Source organism: Acartia tonsa, chromosome 14, assembly GCF_053477335.1.
Source record: "Acartia tonsa isolate MP-2025a chromosome 14, ASM5347733v1, whole genome shotgun sequence".
Lineage (NCBI taxonomy): Eukaryota > Metazoa > Arthropoda > Copepoda > Calanoida > Acartiidae > Acartia > Acartia tonsa.
The window spans coordinates 15,896,225-15,914,563 of NC_137273.1; the positions used below are offsets into that span (position 1 = coordinate 15,896,225).

Consider the following 18,339-nt stretch of genomic DNA (forward strand, 5'->3'; position numbering starts at 1 on the left):
CGTGGGTTGGCGACGGCCAGGCCTCGCCGCTGGAAATTTTGCCTCGTCTGCAGGATCAGTTCTGTCGCGGCTGGTAGCTGGACACGGAGGCCTAGGCAGACTCTGGTGGTTCCTAAGGGTGGAATGGTGATGGCAAAGGGTGCATAGAACTCCATGGGGGCGCCTGCTTGATTCAGGTTGCTTGGCCTCCTAGCTCCTACCCGGATGGGGATGGCTGTCATCAGCAGGGGGCACATGGCTTCTTCTTCTTCTTCTGGGGCGGCTTCTTCCATCGCAGTAGCTGGCTCTTCTCCTACAGGCTCGCTGCTGGCTGGCAGGTTCTCCATGTCCGCGTCAGGGTTCCAGATGGCATCTCTGAGTGGCTCTGGAGCGGGCGGCGGCGGCGGTGGTTCGTTGGGCTGCTCCTGCAGGTTCTCCTCCACTGGGTCACGATCTTGGCCGCTAGGCTGTGGGGCGGCTGCGGCTGGCTGGTGTACTGGGAGTTCTCCTGGGTTGCTAGCTGCGGGTGCCGCCGCTCCAACTGGCAGCTCGGTGGCATCCTCGTCGCCGTCCATGTCAACTTGGATGTCTTCTGGGATCTGGTGGGCAGTCACATCTCCAGTGTATTTGCGCAGTCGGCCTACATGCGCGGTAACTTCTGAGATCCTGGCTACTGGAGAGGCAGGTTTAATGACATAGTGGACTTCTGTAGCTTTCCTCACTACTTTCCAGGGGCCAGTCCATCTCTTGGTGATCTTGGCTGCCTTCCCTGGCACCAGGCGGGGGGCCAGATACCAGACCAAGTCTCCAACCTCATACTTGGCCGTGCCTTCGTAAGCTGCCGCGCTCCTCCTGATGGCTCCCTCCTCCTTCTGCTGGATGGCATCATACACTGCATAGTAGCGCTGCAAGAGAGCTTGGACGTTGGCTGGAACTGAAGCATATTCGGTCTCTGGCAGCCGTAGCACCATGTCCACCGGAAGTTTGGCCTCTCTCCCAAAGAAGGCCAGGAACGGGGTCACGCCAGTGGATCTGCAGGCCTTGGTGTTGTAGGCAAAGGCGATGGCAGGCAGGTGTGGCTCCCAGTTGTTATCGTCTCTGTCTAGGAACAGGCGCATGCCTGTGTTGAGCGTCCTATGAAACCTCTCCACTCGGTTGGACTGCGGGTTGTAGGGTGGTGGATGTGTCAGGCCAATCTCGAGCCTGGAGGCCAGTTCCTGGAATACCTGGCCGGTAAATTCCATTCCATTGTCGGAATGGATCTTCAGGGGGCATCCGAACGTGGCCAGGTGGCGGTGCAACAGGGCTTCAGCCACCGTGAGGGTGTTGGGGATGGCGTAGAGGCTGACAAACCGGCTGAATCCATCTTGGCAGGTGAGGATGTAGCGGTTCCCAGCTGGGGTCTCTGGCAGTGGCCCCACCAGGTCGATGAATAGGACTTGCTGTGGATACCCCTGGCGGGAGGGCACGTGGATCCCCTGCTTCAGCCTCTCCTTGGTAACTTTCTGGACACACTCAGGGCAGGTTTGTACCATCAGGCGGACGTCACGGGCCAGGTTGGGCCACCAGAAGTGCATGGCAACGCGGGCGATAGTTGCGTCCATCCCAAAGTGCCCAGCCATGGGGGTCCCATGGGCTAGAAAGAACGCGTCCTGCTGGAGGGCCGAAGGCAGCAGGTATCTTGTCCTCTCTCCTGTCAGAGTCTGGTCAGTGGTGGTGAGGCAGCCGTGCTCGTCAAGCCCCAGGGCTTGGAAGCGGCTGGCGTACTGCTGCTCGTCTCGTTCCTTGCCACGCAGCTCAGCCTTGGTTGGGGCCTTGCCATCAGCCACCCATTGGCGGACACGGAGCAGGAGGGGGTCCTGTGTCTGGGCTTCCAATACTCTAGCTGAATCCAGTCGGGCGGCAGGGGGCCGGCTAGCTGCGGCCTCCCCTAGCTGGCAAAGGTTGTGGATATACTCAGCCTGCTCTGCTAATTCTTCGGCGCTAGCCGTTGGCATGTTGGCGTCTTCCCGGCGGCTGAGGGCGTCGGCGTTGGTATTCTGGGTGCCAGGCCTGTGGCAGACGGTAAAGTCTAAGGCCGCTAGCTCCTCCTGCCAGCGGGCCACCATCCCTGTGGATGTGTTCAGTGATTTCATCTGTAGCAAGGCAGAGGAATCAGTGTTGATCTGGAAGCTGCGGTAGGACAAGATGCCGTGGAATTTTCGGATCCCATAGATAATGGCGGCCATCTCTCCCTTCCAGGTCGGGTAGCGCGTCTCAGGGTCGGTTGTCTTGCGCCCCACGGCGGCAATCAGCCTCTCCTTGCCCTCCTGGCATTGACTCAGTATGGCAGAGATGGCGCGGCTGCTGAAATCTGTGGTGAGCTGGAACACCGCTGGCAAATCAAACCTGGGCGGCGCTCGGATGGGGGCCTTGCGGAACTTGTCCTTGAGTTGCAGCAGCTGGGCTTCCATCTCAGGCGTCCAGGTTAGGGTCTTGGCCGTCTTCTGCCGATTCATCTCGTAGGTGAGGTCTGCATACTCTGGGATGAACAGGCGGTAGTATCCAAAGAATCCCAGCAACGCCAGCAAATCCTTGGGGGTGCTAGGGGCTGGCCAGTCCAAGATGCGGTCAATATAGTCCTCTTGCATGGCTATCCCCTCACGGCTGAGGGTGTGGCCCAGATAATCCACCTTGGATCGGAACAACTTGGTCTTGGCTGGCTTGAGGCGGATCCCTCCCCTACGGTGGGCTTCCAAGACCTCTCGGAGCCTGGCCAGGTGGGCCCAGGTATCCTGATGGAAGGTCAGGACGTCGTCAAGGTATGACTGGAGGTTGGCTGTGCCTAGTGGGTTTAGGACCCCTGCAATAAACCTGGAATAGACAGACGGTGCCGTAGCCAGGCCAAAGGGCATCCTTTTCCATTGATACAAGCCCCTGGGGGTGGTGAAGGCGGTGCAGGGCCGGCTATCCTCAGACACACGAATGGTGTAGTATGCGGCCACCGCGTCTAAAGCACTGTAGACACGGTGCCCGCCAGCTCGTTCCACCAACTGCTGGATCCTAGGCAGGGGGTAGCTGTCCAGCTCCAGACACTTGTTGAGGGCTCTGTAGTCGACGGCCCAGCGGGTGCTCCCGTCCTTCTTCTTGATGGGCACCAGGGGGCTGCTCCAGGCGGAGTCCGACGGCTCTATAACTCCTTCCTGTAGCCAGGTGTCCAGTTGTTTCTCCAGTTCAGCCTCTTGCCGCGGGTTCAGATCCCTAAATCTCTGGCGGATCAGCTGGGTCCCTGGCTTGAGGCGCAGCTGCAACTCAACCACATCTGTGCAGCCGGGGGTAGAATTGGAGAAGACGTCCCTGTACTCTGACAACATAGTCCAGACCTCCTTCTTGAGCAAGGGGTCCTTGCGTAGGAACTCATTGTCTTCCATCTCCAGGGCCTCCCACAACTCCTGCATGTCTATAGGCTCAGCAGGTTCTTGGAACGAGTGGAGACGCGGGGGAGGCGTATCAGAGACCTCTAAAATGTCAGGTTTGACCAGCTCCCCTGCCACTGGGAGGCCAGCATCCAGCAAGAGGGGCACCTCCCCCTCATTGACCACCAGTACTCTAAACACAGTGGCAGAGCCAGGCCTGTGGGCATACAGGCCCTCTGGAATAACAAGATCCTCCCCAAACCTCTGTTCTGGGGCAGCTAGTTGAATGGCATCCTTGGTGCGATGGCCTACTAGCTCAACAGGGACCGCCATAACCCCGCGGCCAGGCAGGACCACCCGCTTGGCTGTGCGGAGCTGGGGTGGTTGACCGTCAGTTGGAGTGACAGCGCTTAGCCTATACGTGGCTGGTGCGGGGTCAGCCTTGGCTCCGGGACCCACCGGCCGCGACTTGACGGGCTCGGCTTCTGGAGGGGCTGACGTGTCGGAGCCAGACGTGGCTCCGGGGGCGTCCGGCCACGATTTGACGGGCTCGGCACTGGGAGAGGCCAACGTGCTGGGTCCAGCTTTGGCTCCGTGGGCGTCCGGCCGCGACTTGACGGGCACGGCGCCGGGAGAGGCTGGGGCCTGAGAGTTGAGTGTGGCTCCGGGTACATCAGACCGCGACTTGACGGGTCTGGACTCGGGCTTGGCTGGTGGACTGGCTGGAGGTCCCAGGTAGAGGGGGCCAGGTGGACACGGCTGGCCGTTGATAAAAATGTCGGCGGAGAAGATTGGTTCTGGAGGGCTGGCAATCTCAGGAAACGTTGTTGGCAGGCTCTCCCTTGGCACCTTGGGCACTGGGGGCAACCCCATGGCTAGCAGGTTAGCTCCCTTGTGTGCGTTGAGCTCAGCGTCCACCCAGTGTGTGCCTTTCTCAACCACACGCGGCTGCTCAGGCAGGGGGCCTGGCAGAAGCCCCTCATAGCTTAGCTCTCTCTCGGCTGTCTCCCGGTCAATGGGGACGCCACAGAGTGGGATAAACTCCCCACGCACCCACAAGCAAGGTGGTTGCATGTCGAAACAGAGCCTAGTTCCGAACTCCTTGAGAAAATACCCTCCTAGGTTCAGAGGGTGTGAGAGATTCCGGACCACAGTCACGTGGTATAGATGGAGTATAAGAGTGTGTGAAACTGCCATATATAACTCTTTTAATTTTCCGATTACCTGGAGGGGCTGGCCTTCCTCATTAGCAGTCAGGATCTGGGTGTTGTCCGGAATCAACATGCGTTGCACGCCCATCGCGTGCATGAGATGCTCAGAAATTACAGCAGACCCTGGTACACGGTTGCCAGAATCAATCATGGCATCAACCTGTACATGCTGGGCAGGGTCAGGAGTAGGAAACCTCACCCTGACATGGCAGGGGAAGTGGAGGTCCTGCCCTTGAGACAAGGGGGCCTCTCGTTCGGCTGGGGTTGGCAGAAACTTTGGTGGTGGCCGCACCGCAGCTATGGTGGTATCGCTTACCATGGTGGCTTAGACTGTAGCTTCGAATCACTAGAGCTTATTAATTATCACTTGGTCAACAATTTTATATTTATTGTTATCACTTGGTTGACATTTATACACACTGATGTGTTGTTATCACTAGGAGCTCTAGGTGTGATTCTGGAAGCACTGGCAGCAGGGAATGTCCGTCCTGCAAGGTTCAGAGGGGTGACGGCGGTAGGGAATGACCCGTCCTACAGCGCCGCTGGTTCGAATCCCGAAAATGGCGGCAGGGAATGGCCCGTCCTGCAGCGCCTCGGGTTCGAATCCTGGGAGGCAGCGGCAGGGAATGTCCCGTCCTGCCGTGCCTGTGGCTCAAAATCTGCTATCCGTCGCAGTGGTAGGGCTTACTTGTGTGCTGAAGCTTCGCAGCCACACATTGCCTTCTTAGGGAGACCAGCACCCAGCTGTCTGTCCCGTAGGTTTGGCCTGGGTGTCCTGGGGCTTGTCCCAGCTACACTTGCCAATTTAGACTCAGTTCTGTAGCCGTCTGAGCTAAATTATCCGATTGCCGTGGCTGCGCACCTAGCGCTACTCCTACACGACACGGAAAAAGCGTCTTAACTGGCGCTTTTAGCAGGCTAAATCTGCTTGCCGTAGGCCAGAGGCCCACATATTGCGTTCAAAATGATGGAAATTCGACCTAAAAAAGGCCGTCTCACGGGTCAGTTGGCGGCTGATTGTCCCCTTACTTGCCAAAGGGTCCAATCAGAGGTAGAATAGGCTAGTTTCTGTAAGGCTCGATTGAAACACGCTGACACCAAGTTCTGGTAAGCCGAGGGTTCTCGGCCCACGGGGTAACGAGTTCGGATTCAACGAGCCCTAGCCTTTAAGTATTCTACCAAACAAACAAGCAGGATTCAATCATACAGAAATTATATATTTAAACTGAATAATATTTACAAGTTATGTTTACTATATATATACAACAAAATATAACAATGGTTAGGTTTGAAGGGGGTGTGGGGCGCTAGGGCTTAGCGCCCGACGGTAGACAGGCTGTGGGGGCAGCGGTGGTAAAAGGGGAGGCAACGCCTCCCGATTATATAAGCGCGTGAGGGACTCGTGATAGTTGCATGTTCAAGTCCCCTCCCCACATTTAGGCAGGCTAGTTTGACCGCTGGGTGCGGGGTCAACAGCGGTCATGAGATGGATAGTGATATAATAGGATTAGTGCGGGGGGTTTGTTATCATAAGTCACAGCGAAGCAACTCTGTAAACGGCCTGTCCGTCTGGGTGTCGTATTACCACAATAGTATCAAAATTAAATTTCTTGTCATTTCAAGAAAACAACTATGACGGTCAGACTGCCTTTAAGCAGGTTTTTGGCTATTTTCATATTTTTCACATTTTTCCTCACATCTTTGGTGTTTATGGTCCGATTTTTAAAATTTTTGTAGTTAAAAATATCAAAATTAAATTTCCCGTTGTTTTGAGCATCCATTTACTTTGACTGACAGTCTGTTAGTCATATTACTGAAATATAAATATCAAGAAATTAAAAACAAAGGTTTCGTGATTTTTTCCTAATATACATGCTTTTGACAACTAATCTTAAAATTCTTATACATATTTTTTCTGCTTCGCTACTTATGGATGTTGTCATCCTTGTTTATAATTACATCTACCAAAAGCCTAATTTGTATTGTAAACTTTTGGGAAGATTATTCTGTTATCAATTGACTTTTCCCTGTATTCCTGGCTTAGAGTGTCTCTTTCTTATCAGGGATCTACAGGGATCTTTTAGTATCAAAGCTACTTTATAATTTGTCTGTCAGTACTTTTTTCCTTCTGTTTGTCTGTTATTCTGCTCTCTTGTATGATTATTCTCTAACTTTTTTCTATATTTTATCACTTATTTTCTCTTTCTCTATTTTTCTCTAACTTTCTCTCTATATCTTCTATCTTTCTCTCTCTGTCTCGCTTTTTTTCTCTATTTTTCTTTTTCTCTTCCTAGTTTTATCTTTATCTTTCTCTCTCTCTCTCTTTCTTCATTTTTCTCTCTAACTCTTAATCCTCTCTCTTTCTTTCTCTTTGCTAACATATTACCTCTCTTTAAGTTTTTAAAAAATTAATCATATATTCCTATCCCTTCCTCCCTGAATTCTGACACAAATATCAATATGTTCTTTCTTCCATATCTCTTATTTTACACAATATTATATTTACTATATCCCTATCCCTTCCTTCCTGAATTCTGACACAAATATCAATATGTTCTTTCTTCCCTTTTTCTTCCTTTACACAATATTATATTTACTATATCCCTATCCCTTCCTCCCTGAATTCTGACACAAATATCAATATGTTCCTTCTTCCCTATCTCTTTCCTTACAGAATATTATATTTACTATATCCCTATCCCTTCCTCCCTGAATTCTGACACAAATATCAATATGTTCTTCCTTCCCTATCTCTTCCTTTACACAATATTATATTTACTATATCCCTATCCCTTCCTCCCTGAATTCTGACACAAATATCAATATGTTCCTTCTTCCCTATCTCTTTCCTTACAGAATATTATATTTACTATATCCCTATCCCTTCCTCCCTGAATTCTGACACAAATATCAATATTATATTTACTATATCCCTATCCCTTCCTCCCTGAATTCTGACACAAAATATCAATATGTTCTTTCTTCCCTATCTCTTCCTTTACACAATATTATATTTACTATATCCCTATCCCTTCCTCCCTGAATTCTGACACAAATATCTTTCTTCCCTATCTCTTTCTTTACACAATATTATATTTACTATATTTCTTCCCTATCTCTTCATTTATACAATATTATATTTACTATATTCCTATCCCTTCCTTCCTGAATTCTGACACAAATATCAATATGTTCTTCCTTCCCTATCTCTTCCTTTACACAATATTATATTTACTATATCCCTATACCTTCCTCCCTGAATTCTGACACAAATATCAATATGTTATTTCTTCCCTATCTCTTCCTTTACACAATATTATATTTACTATATCCCTATCCCTTCCTTCCTGAATTCTGACACAAATATCAATATGTTATTTCTTCCCTATCTCTTCCTTTACACAATATTATATTTACTATATCCCTATCCCTTCCTCCCTGAATTCTGACACAAATATCAATATGTTCCTTCTTCCCTATCTCTTTCCTTACAGAATATTATATTTACTATATCCCTATCCCTTCCTCCCTGAATTCTGACACAAATATCAATATGTTCTTCCTTCCCTATCTCTTCCTTTATACAATATTATATTTACTATATCCCTATCCCTTCCTCCCTGAATTCTGACACAAAATATCAATATGTTCTTTCTTCCCTATCTCTTCCTTTACACAATATTATATTTACTATATCCCTATCCCTTCCTCCCTGAATTCTGACACAAATATCTTTCTTCCCTATCTCTTTCTTTACACAATATTATATTTACTATATTCCTATACCTTCCTCCCTGAATTCTGACACAAATATCAATATGTTCTTTCTTCCCTATCTCTTCCTTTACACAATATTATATTTACTATATTCCTATCCCTTCCTTCCTGAATTCTGACACAAATATCAATATGTTCTTCCTTCCCTATCTCTTCCTTTACACAATATTATATTTACTATATCCCTATACCTTCCTCCCTGAATTCTGACACAAATATCAATATGTTATTTCTTCCCTATCTCTTCCTTTACACAATATTATATTTACTATATCCCTTTCCCTTCCTCCCTGAATTCTGACACAAATATCAATATGTTATTTCTTCCCTATCTCTTCCTTTACACAATATTATATTTACTATATTCCTATCCCTTCCTCCCTGAATTCTGACCCAAATATCAATATGTTATTTCTTCCTTATCTCTTCCTTTACACAATATTATATTTACTATATCCCTATCCCTTCCTCCCTGAATTCTGACACAAATATCAATATGTTATTTCTTCCTTATCTCTTCCTTTACACAATATTATATTTACTATATCCCTTTCCCTTCCTCCCTGAATTCTGACACAAATATCAATATGTTCTTCCTTCCCTATCTCTTCCTTTACACAATATTATATTTACTATATCCCTATACCTTCCTCCCTGAATTCTGACACAAATATCAATATGTTATTTCTTCCTTATCTCTTCCTTTACACAATATTATATTTACTATATCCCTTTCCCTTCCCGCCTGAATTCTGACACAAATATCAATATGTTCTTTCTTCCCTATCTCTTCCTTACACAATATTATTATTTACAATATATGATATAGTCATTTTTATATCTTATGTTATCAGTTACAAGCGGTTACGCCCCTAGATGCCTCTAGGGGTGCCTAAGGTATGTGGAGGGAATCGATATCTCACTCCCCTAATTTTTAATTTTAGTTTTAAAAAATTGGGTAATAATCATTTTTTAAAGAGATTTCTCTCAAGAGGGTGATGGTGCCCTTAGCCAATCCAAAAATTTATATAGATTTGCTTTAAAACTACGCAAAAACAGAATACTGCTTAAGGTCATTTTACATATTTGGGAAATCCTTTTATATTATACTTTGTTGTCCTAGGAATCATTGCAGAAAAGATTCGCTATTAAAAAGAGGTAAAGCTATCATTTATTCTTTATCTTTCTCTCTAAACATAAAAAGAGAAGCTATCTCTATCTCTCTCTCTTTCTCTCTCTCTCTCTCTCTTTCTCTGTCTCTCTGTCTCTCTGTCTCTCTCTCTCTCTCTCTCATTATCTTTCTCTCTCTAAACATAAAAAGAGAAGCTAGCTAATAAATCATTTCAACTACCAACATATCAGGGATATTATTTACATGGCATGTAAGATAATGATTTAAGGGAGTTTTTGTATTGCAAGTTTGACGGTTTCATAATAATTATTTATTGCATCTCATAATAGACAGCTTTCCGCGGTTATTGAAATGAAAATTTATAAGACTAAAGCAAGTTTTGTTATCTCGGCTAAGAAAACTAGTATTAAATTTATGATTTTCATTTTAGTCTCCGGGAATAATTGTCTGTAACAAGTTACTATACATGATTTTTGAGTATAGCTGAGAATTGATTCTAATCCTGTGGATATTAATTGGCTTCAAAGCCGTAAAGAAAAAAACAGGAATAAGATAAAATGTATTCACTGTTTATTGACGGGTTCAAAAATCTGAAGAAAAAATATTGGGTAGTTTCCCTAAGTCGCACGTGGATCTCAATGAACCTAAAAATTTAGGATGTATATTCTATGTTAATTAATGATAAGAATATTTTTCAATACATTATAATTCTTACTGTTTTAATTTACTGTTCTTTTTTTCACTAAAAATAATAGATTATTCATGCTTCTCTGCTATGGACACAATTGTCTTTGTAAATTAATTTTCTCTATGTATATATCCCTTCCATCCTTGTTTTTAATACCAATGTATCATACTCTTTTTGACATAAACAATGTTAAAACAGGGGGCAGGGATTGATCCTTTAAAGTTATTTTTTTCTAGTTCTTATAACCATTTTTTCCATACTTTTCTTATTTCTCTCAAACCCATTTCGAAAACTATCCCTCCCCGTAAATCATTTTTTTAAACAAAACGAAATTTTAGATCCTATAGGGAACTATAATTTAAACAATATGTTTAATTCAGACATCTATCTTTGATAATAGTCGAGAAAGACACATCTAAGTTTTGATAATTTGATGTATAAACAGGCAGAATTTAAAGGTAAAATTTAATAAAATATTTAAAGCATTACATACATGATCTTTTTTTTACTAAACACACACACACACAAACAAATTCCCACCCTCACAATGACACCCACAAACAACCTTTTCTCTCGGATGGACATCCCGTCACCATAAAATGGGTGTCAGACAAATGGACAACTGAAAGTTGACTAATGTTAAAAAGTTTTAAAATATATTTTTAAATAATATTAATTAGGTTTAGTGAAGGTAATCAGTAAGTAAATAAATCAATGTAAAAATCTTAATACAAATGTAATCATGTAAAAGCATCGTATTATAGACGGCTTTCCACGGATGATAATTTAAAAATTCAAAGATAAAAAGCGGATTGTGTTATCTCCGATTTTTTAGTATGACTGATAACTGGTTCTAATCCAAAGGATATTAATCGATTTCGATGCCATACTGGAAAAAAATCTTCATTTATTGCAGCTAAAAAAGCCACTTTATTTTTTCTAGAACCTTTTAACAAAGGTCATAACTTTTAAAGAATATAAATTCATGTTTTTTTGTGTCAAGAATTTTAATTTGTCAATTGTCTAGTGTTACATTGCCAGAGGCCTCATACCCATAAAATGTTTTAGACTGCAATAATTTCCATGGGATAAATGTCTTTGTTACCAGTAAATTTTCTGCTTTTTATGTTTCTTTTCGTTTTTGTGTATGTGTGTGTGTGTGTGTGTGTGTGGGAGTGTGATTGTGTTTTTGGTCCATAGATAAGTATTTTCCTATTATATCCTTACATACAAGTAATAGGGTGTTTATCTGTCTTACTGTGTGTAGCGAAGGACCCCACTAATCGCTGAACCGATAAGGTTCTCCTTTACAATGATGCTTTTTTCATAGATTCAGGGAAGATTTATAATTTTTTATAATTTTTTCATTCTTCCGAGAAAATCACCAATAGAAAAAATACCAAAAATAAATTCCCGCCTTAAAGTTTTTAAAGGTTCCATATCCCTGTCCAGTGTCCCTGTAAAAACCGGATGGTCACTTTGTAACCATAAACACGGGATGCGTGATAAGCAGGAATAAAGGGACTCTTATGTCAATATCAAAAAATATCAATATCAATATAATTTGAAATATTAGGTCAAAATAGCACATAACTTTAGATTTTTTGCATACACAGTCAAAGAAATTACAAAATATATCATTAATGTTATTTTTAATTTTCAAAACCTGACATAATTAAAGAAAAATTTCAGAATTTGGATGTTTTCTTGTCCAAATAACCAGTGATCTAAAGAGATAACACACTATAATATACATCCACACAATAATGATAAACAAAATTACTCCTTTGGTTGATTAGATTATTTATTAAAAAGCCCGGAAATTTAAAGATTTGAACTAACCAAAAATTTAGTTCAATGTTCCCTCCCTCCCTGTATAGTGTATAACACTATCCCACACACTAATACACTTAAACCCTCACACATACACACACACACACACAAACACACATTGTGATGATTATGTAGGAAATATATGATAAAGGGGGGGGGGGGTGTTAACTTTCAAATCATGATATTATATGATTATACCCTAAAACAGTGCCCAGAACAGAAATCTGGAATGGACTTTTAAAGGACAAAAGAACGATAACGGCGCCCTTCCTTCATTTCATATTTTAATAGTTCAAATTTTGACGTAAACTGATATTGTTTAAATTTAAAGACACTTTGACTTTACTAAAGCATTTGATAAACGTAAATATTATGAAAGCAAAAGATATATAATTCGTGGATATTGTGCCAGGAGAATTTTAGTCGTCAATTTAGGTTGCTAATATAGTCCTCAGTTATTTCCTCCATGGTAAGGGGAGGGGATAAAGTAAAGTCATAAGGGAGGGGGGGGAGGAATATTGTTTTTTTTTGTAGCCAGCTGGGAGAAACATTTCTCAGGATATACGAGAATCTCTCACAATATAACAAAAGTGTTATTTTTTTATTTTAAGGCTTTTAAATATTAGATTTTTTCACCTGAAATATTCACTAAAAAATAAAAAAAAATTTAAAAAATTTAGAAATATTTATGAATTTCTATTTCGTCTAAAGGTGAAAATTGAGTTAACACAATAAAAAAGTTCTTGCTTAGTAAAAGAAAGTTAGCAGGATGAAATTCGAGCCTTCATGGATAGGACATTTGATGACAATATGGTTTTATCTTCTTTGAACTTTTATATTTTAGCTTTAAAATACAAATCTTCCGGAAAAGACTGCTCATTGTATTATCATATATTATTCTTTCCACGTTTCCAAAAATTGGTGTGAAATATCAGTACATAAAATTTTGTATGATATTTTTAAAACGTTGTTTTTCACACATTTAACATCTAATATTTCCATATTGTGATCTATCAACTTATCAACATATTCATTTTGTAGAGTTTCTTTGCTATTTAGAATATTATTAAAATCAACCATTTATTTTTGGCGAAAATTTAGCGGATAAAATCGCAATATATTTATGGAATCAAAACAGCAAAAGATCGATTTATAAAATTAAAATAGTGAGATTTTTTGTTTGTCCGTTATAATCTAATGAATTGCTCAATCGATCTTATATAGAAGCTTCACATAGGTCCCAGCACGATTTTAGGCTATTTAATTTAAAATCTAAGTCATGGGATTGTTTTTGCTACTCCCTCCATAAATGCTAAGGGCAGCGCCGCTAGTAAAAAAAATATGAACCTCGTAAAAGTGTCGAACTATGACGTCAGAAAAAAATAACAATTGACCAATGAGAAGCCAGTATTGACCTATGGTAAAATATATAGCGATCTCTCATTGGTTAATTGTTAATTTTTTCTGACGTCATAGTCAGACACTTTTACTGGGTTCAAAAATATTGTTTAGAACAAGAATTTAGAATTGCGTTATTTTTGGTTCAGTGTTTGACAACTTTTTATATGACCGTGTTTTATCTAAATAAGCCAGCTTTATCACATATGCCTTGCGGGCATAGTGTACCCATTTACACTTATAAGGTGGCTCCCATAGTTATTTAGTCTTATGATATTACAGCACGTATGCAAGCTAATCTAACCTACTACTGTAACGTAATATATCAAATGTATTTTGTTTTAGAAACCAGTGTGGTAATATTTTTAGTAGCGAAGCTACTCTATAATTCACTTTGTCCGTCCGTCCGTCCGTCCGTCCGTCCGTCAGTCCGTCAGTCCGTCAGTCCGTCAAACCGTCAGTCCGTAACGCTATGGGGGAAATGGGATTTACTCAGCTCCTATAAAAGATAGAAAGCTGAAATTTTTTGACAACATTCCCATCATTAAGGAGCACAATTAACTATAAAACATCAATGGAGGTCGGACGGCTTTTTAGCAGGTTTAGGCTATTTTTTTATTTTCCACATTTTTCCTCATATCTTTGGTGTTTATGGTCCGATTTTCAAAATTTTTTCGTTTAGATATATCAAAATTAAATTTTCCGTCGTTTGAAGAAAACAACAATGACGGTCAGGCTGCCTTTTTGCAGGTTTTTGGCCATTTTCATATTTTTTACATTTTCCCCCATATCTTTGATGTTTATGGTCCGATTTTTAAACTTTTTTCAGTTAAAGATATCAAAATTAAATTTCCCTTCGTTTGAAGAAAACAACAATGACGGTCAGACTGCCTTTTTGCAGGTTTTTGGCTATTTTTATATTTTTTTACATTTTCCCCCATATCTTTGGTGTTTATGGACCGATTTTCAAAAATTTTTCAGTTAAAGATATCAAAATTAAATTTCCGCTCAATTGAAGAAATCAACAATGACGGTCAGACTGCCTTTTTGCAGGTTTTTGGCTATTTTTATATTTTTTACATTTTCCCCCATATCTTTGGTGTTTATTAATCGATTTTCAAAATTTTTTCAGTTAAAGATATCAAAATTAAATTTCCCGTCGTTTTTAGAAAACAACAATGACCGTCAGTCCCATCCACGAAATTTTGTGCTTCGCTACTTATGGATGTTGTCATCCTTGTTAATTGAATAAAGGGAAAAGTTAAAAAGCTACAGTTTAGTGATAGATAATCATATGATTGACTGTTTTTCATGGATTTTCTTTTTTTGGGGAAAATTTCTATAGAAATGTATATACATCGTAGGATTTGATAATACATATAGTCTTTATTTTAATCCCATACAAAAACTAAGATTCTTTAAAATATAGGAGGGGGGGGGGGACATTGGACTGTAAATAACACTGGTACTCAACCCCCACATCCAATAATTGTTAGTTTTGTTTTCTATCATTAGGGAAGTATACAAATTTATCTTCATTATCTCATGTCTTATGATACCTGCTAAGCTCCATTAGCACATTTTATGTTTGATATGATTCAATATATATTCTAAAACTCTTATAAATTGTGTAAAACTTACCTATGTTGAGCTATCTGATTCTGTTGGATGTAATTATTATGAAGCGGATACATTGTACAGCCACCATCCTTCAAGGACATTGTCGACATGGCCTAAATATATAAAACAAGTTAATGATTTTTTGTACCAGAAACATATTTATAACTTTGATCTTTAAAAAAAAGAAAACATAACATATATGCCTCTAGCATGTGAGGGAAGGGAGAGGGGGAGGTATATAAAAGACAACTCTTCACTTTTGATTTTATTTCTAAAAAGAGAAGTAAACAAATTGGAGGGAATTATTTTCTAGTGGTGAGTTCTTTTATCCAAAATGGCTGAATATGTAGGAAGCTTATGAAGGATAACCATATAAATTATAAAGTCAATAAGAACCTTTGCTACATACAGACATACATTATGTTAATTTGTTATAAGGATTCAAATGCTAGTTGTAAAACATTTTAAAACTGAAAGACTTAAAGTGATCATAGATGTTATATTACCTGAGCAAGAATAGTTGTTGAAGAAGGAGAGACTAACCGGGGCATCGCCTGAAAACAAAAACTTTTATAAATCAAAATGATATCTTGATAATTATAGTGGTGAGATATGTCATGGATACCCATTTAAACCAAGTTTGAAACTTATTTCATAGACCAATAAAAGGCTAAAACTCGTTTTACTTTTGCTATGTGTGGGTCTCCCTATCTAATTTAGAATATTGTGACTTTGAAGACGGAGTTAAAATTTTCATTCAAGAAAGTCAATATAGGGTTAATGTGTAATTTTAAATCTAAAACTACATTGAATTATTTTTTTGTTTTGTTTTTATCTTTTTCATATAACATTTCTTATTAGACTTTTACAGAAGAGCAGACTGGAATTAGTTTAAATTCAACTTTAATAAATGTGTACAGGTAATGGGCAAAGTACTTTATTTTTTATGCTTTCTGATAGTTTTCAACTTGTGAATTTAAGAATTTAAACTAAACATTAACACAGTTATTATTTTGATATAAAACTGTTCATTGAATAATATTTTGAGACACTCTATCTGTGCCTCCAGGGTTGAAGAGGGGAATGTCATTTACATGTGATTTATTCAAATAATCTTTAATATCTGAATCTAATATTCTGTAATATTCTTATTTGCACATATATGGAAATTTACTGATGGGTATATTGTATTAAAATTAGGTTAGATGATTGCTTTAACATAGGTATGAATATGATAAAGGATTTAATTTTTTCCTGGGTTCATTGAGCTAACCCCTGTTAAAAACTTTAAATATTCTGGGGACAATACATAGCTTTTATAAATAATGACCATTAAGTACAGTTATTGAGATCTTTCTGGACAAAAACATTTAAACATTCATCCTTATCAAACTAATTTCATTCATAAAATGAACCAGCTAAATATAAACACAAATTTTAACAGGTTTAAGGCTATTTTGGATAGATAAGGGCTAAGCAGTTTAATCTTCTAATTATCACAAACCCTCTTGTCTAATTTTGTTATTATAAACACAAAAAGGTATAGGGGGGGCGGTTTATAACTCTTGACCCATTTTGAACAAGTTTAAAGCACATAAAGTCATGAATATTGGTTGAATTTAGATATCCCTTTCACTCTGTTAATTCTTCTATTTGCACCTTTCAAAAATGCACAATAGTTTAACAATGTGCAAAAAAATTGCTTCCAAAAGTTTGAATATTCTAAAAGTAGTTTTTTATTTTTTGCTTTTAAACATGATATCATACACATTGAGAAGACTTTCTTGCTATTTTGAGGTGTTATGCCTTGGCCTATTAACATTTGCAACTAAAATAACAACTCACATACAAAGATTAAACGATCATATAGTTAGTAGGTTGTCTGTTACACTTATGGGTATATATATATGAATGCCTGTATTTCAGAGATCTTAAGAGAAGATGATGCCCGCCGTTTTTAAGTCAACAAATAAGAGTTTGTTCTTACAAAACTTTGGGTAAAGTTAATATATTCTTAAGTTGACTAAAGCATATCAATTAGATCTTTTTTGGCATAAAAAGAAATAGGTGGAACACATTTTTCACTCTTTATGTTTTATGTGTCTCTACTGTTGTAAAATTTGTGCATCATTAAGTCTCTTGTACCATTACAAACATATAGGGGAAACAGTAAAATCTGCAAATTCCTTTTTTTTCGTGGGTGAAACAACCCCCCTCTAAAAAATAAATTAGTTTTCTAGGTTGGAGGGTATAACTATGTCTTCTCCTAACTAATTCTTCGTAGGGCTAGAGTTCCCTACAAATAGAAAAGTTTTTGGGAAAGGGGGGGGGGGTTATTTTGTATTGAATAACAACCATAAAATCATTAAAGTTTATATTACTGATGTCTGACTGTCTGTCTGCAAATCCGTGTGCAGATATTAAATAATTTAAAAGTTATTTATCGCATTGTTTTATAGACAGCTTTCTGTGGATATTATAATAAAAAATTAAAAGATTAAAACCAGGTCCTAGCTAAAAAAAAGGTATTAATTTTATAGTTTCTATTTTCATATTTATGGAAAATTGTTTGTAATACGATGCTATTAATGATTTTTCAGTGTGAAATATTAATTTTTCAACATTAAATCTTATGTAGTTTAGTAAAAGCATATTGATTAAAATCAAATTTAAAATCTACTATATATTACATTTTTAGGGGTAAAGAACAGAAGATATAGAAGCGAAAGAGCTTTTAAATTCTTGTATTCTTTACACCTAAGTTAAGTTTGAATGTCAGAAAATCAAAACTCATGGTTATTGAAACTAGTTTTCCTTTATATTTATATTGATATCCTTACTTATCAAAATCAAACTATTTTTGTATAATGAAACAATTTTGGAAATAGACATATCTAAAATCTTCACTTATTGAATGAAGAAGATTAAAGTCTTTAATTTAAAAATCATTTTATTCTAATGACATTTAATTTCTCGTAGAATGAGAATCTGCCACTATTCAATATCTATTCAATAGGGGATCCACGGAATTTCCCAAGTTAATGTACTAATACTGTAACATATTAATATCCTTGTATATAAGTAACAGGATCTTGATAACCACTGAAACGACATGGTACCATTGTAGCGTCTGATAGGTCTAGATAAGGTTTATAAGTATTTTTCGAGAGGGTATCAGCTTTTAGTATACAATAAAAAGAGTTTTTAGAAGAATCTTTCAAAAATCCATAATCTCTTAAAATATCCAACATAAATGAGTTCTACAACATAGCCTAAAACCATTCAAGGACCTATGCAAAGCCTCCT

The 18,339-nt window shown here is 39.5% G+C and overlaps 1 protein-coding gene across 1 annotated transcript in view; it reads right to left on the bottom strand.

Moving 5' to 3' along the window:
- The window catches only part of LOC145305965 (RNA-binding protein Musashi homolog Rbp6-like), a 152,119-nt gene that overhangs the window by 39,362 nt on the left and 94,418 nt on the right, over positions 1 to 18,339 (bottom strand). The window contains exons 11-12 of the mRNA XM_080147877.1: positions 15,540 to 15,587; positions 15,055 to 15,146 (exon numbers count right to left, since the gene is read on the bottom strand). Coding sequence (XP_080004003.1) covers positions 15,055 to 15,146; positions 15,540 to 15,587 — 140 coding nt within the window. The remainder of the gene's footprint in view (positions 1 to 15,054; positions 15,147 to 15,539; positions 15,588 to 18,339) is intronic.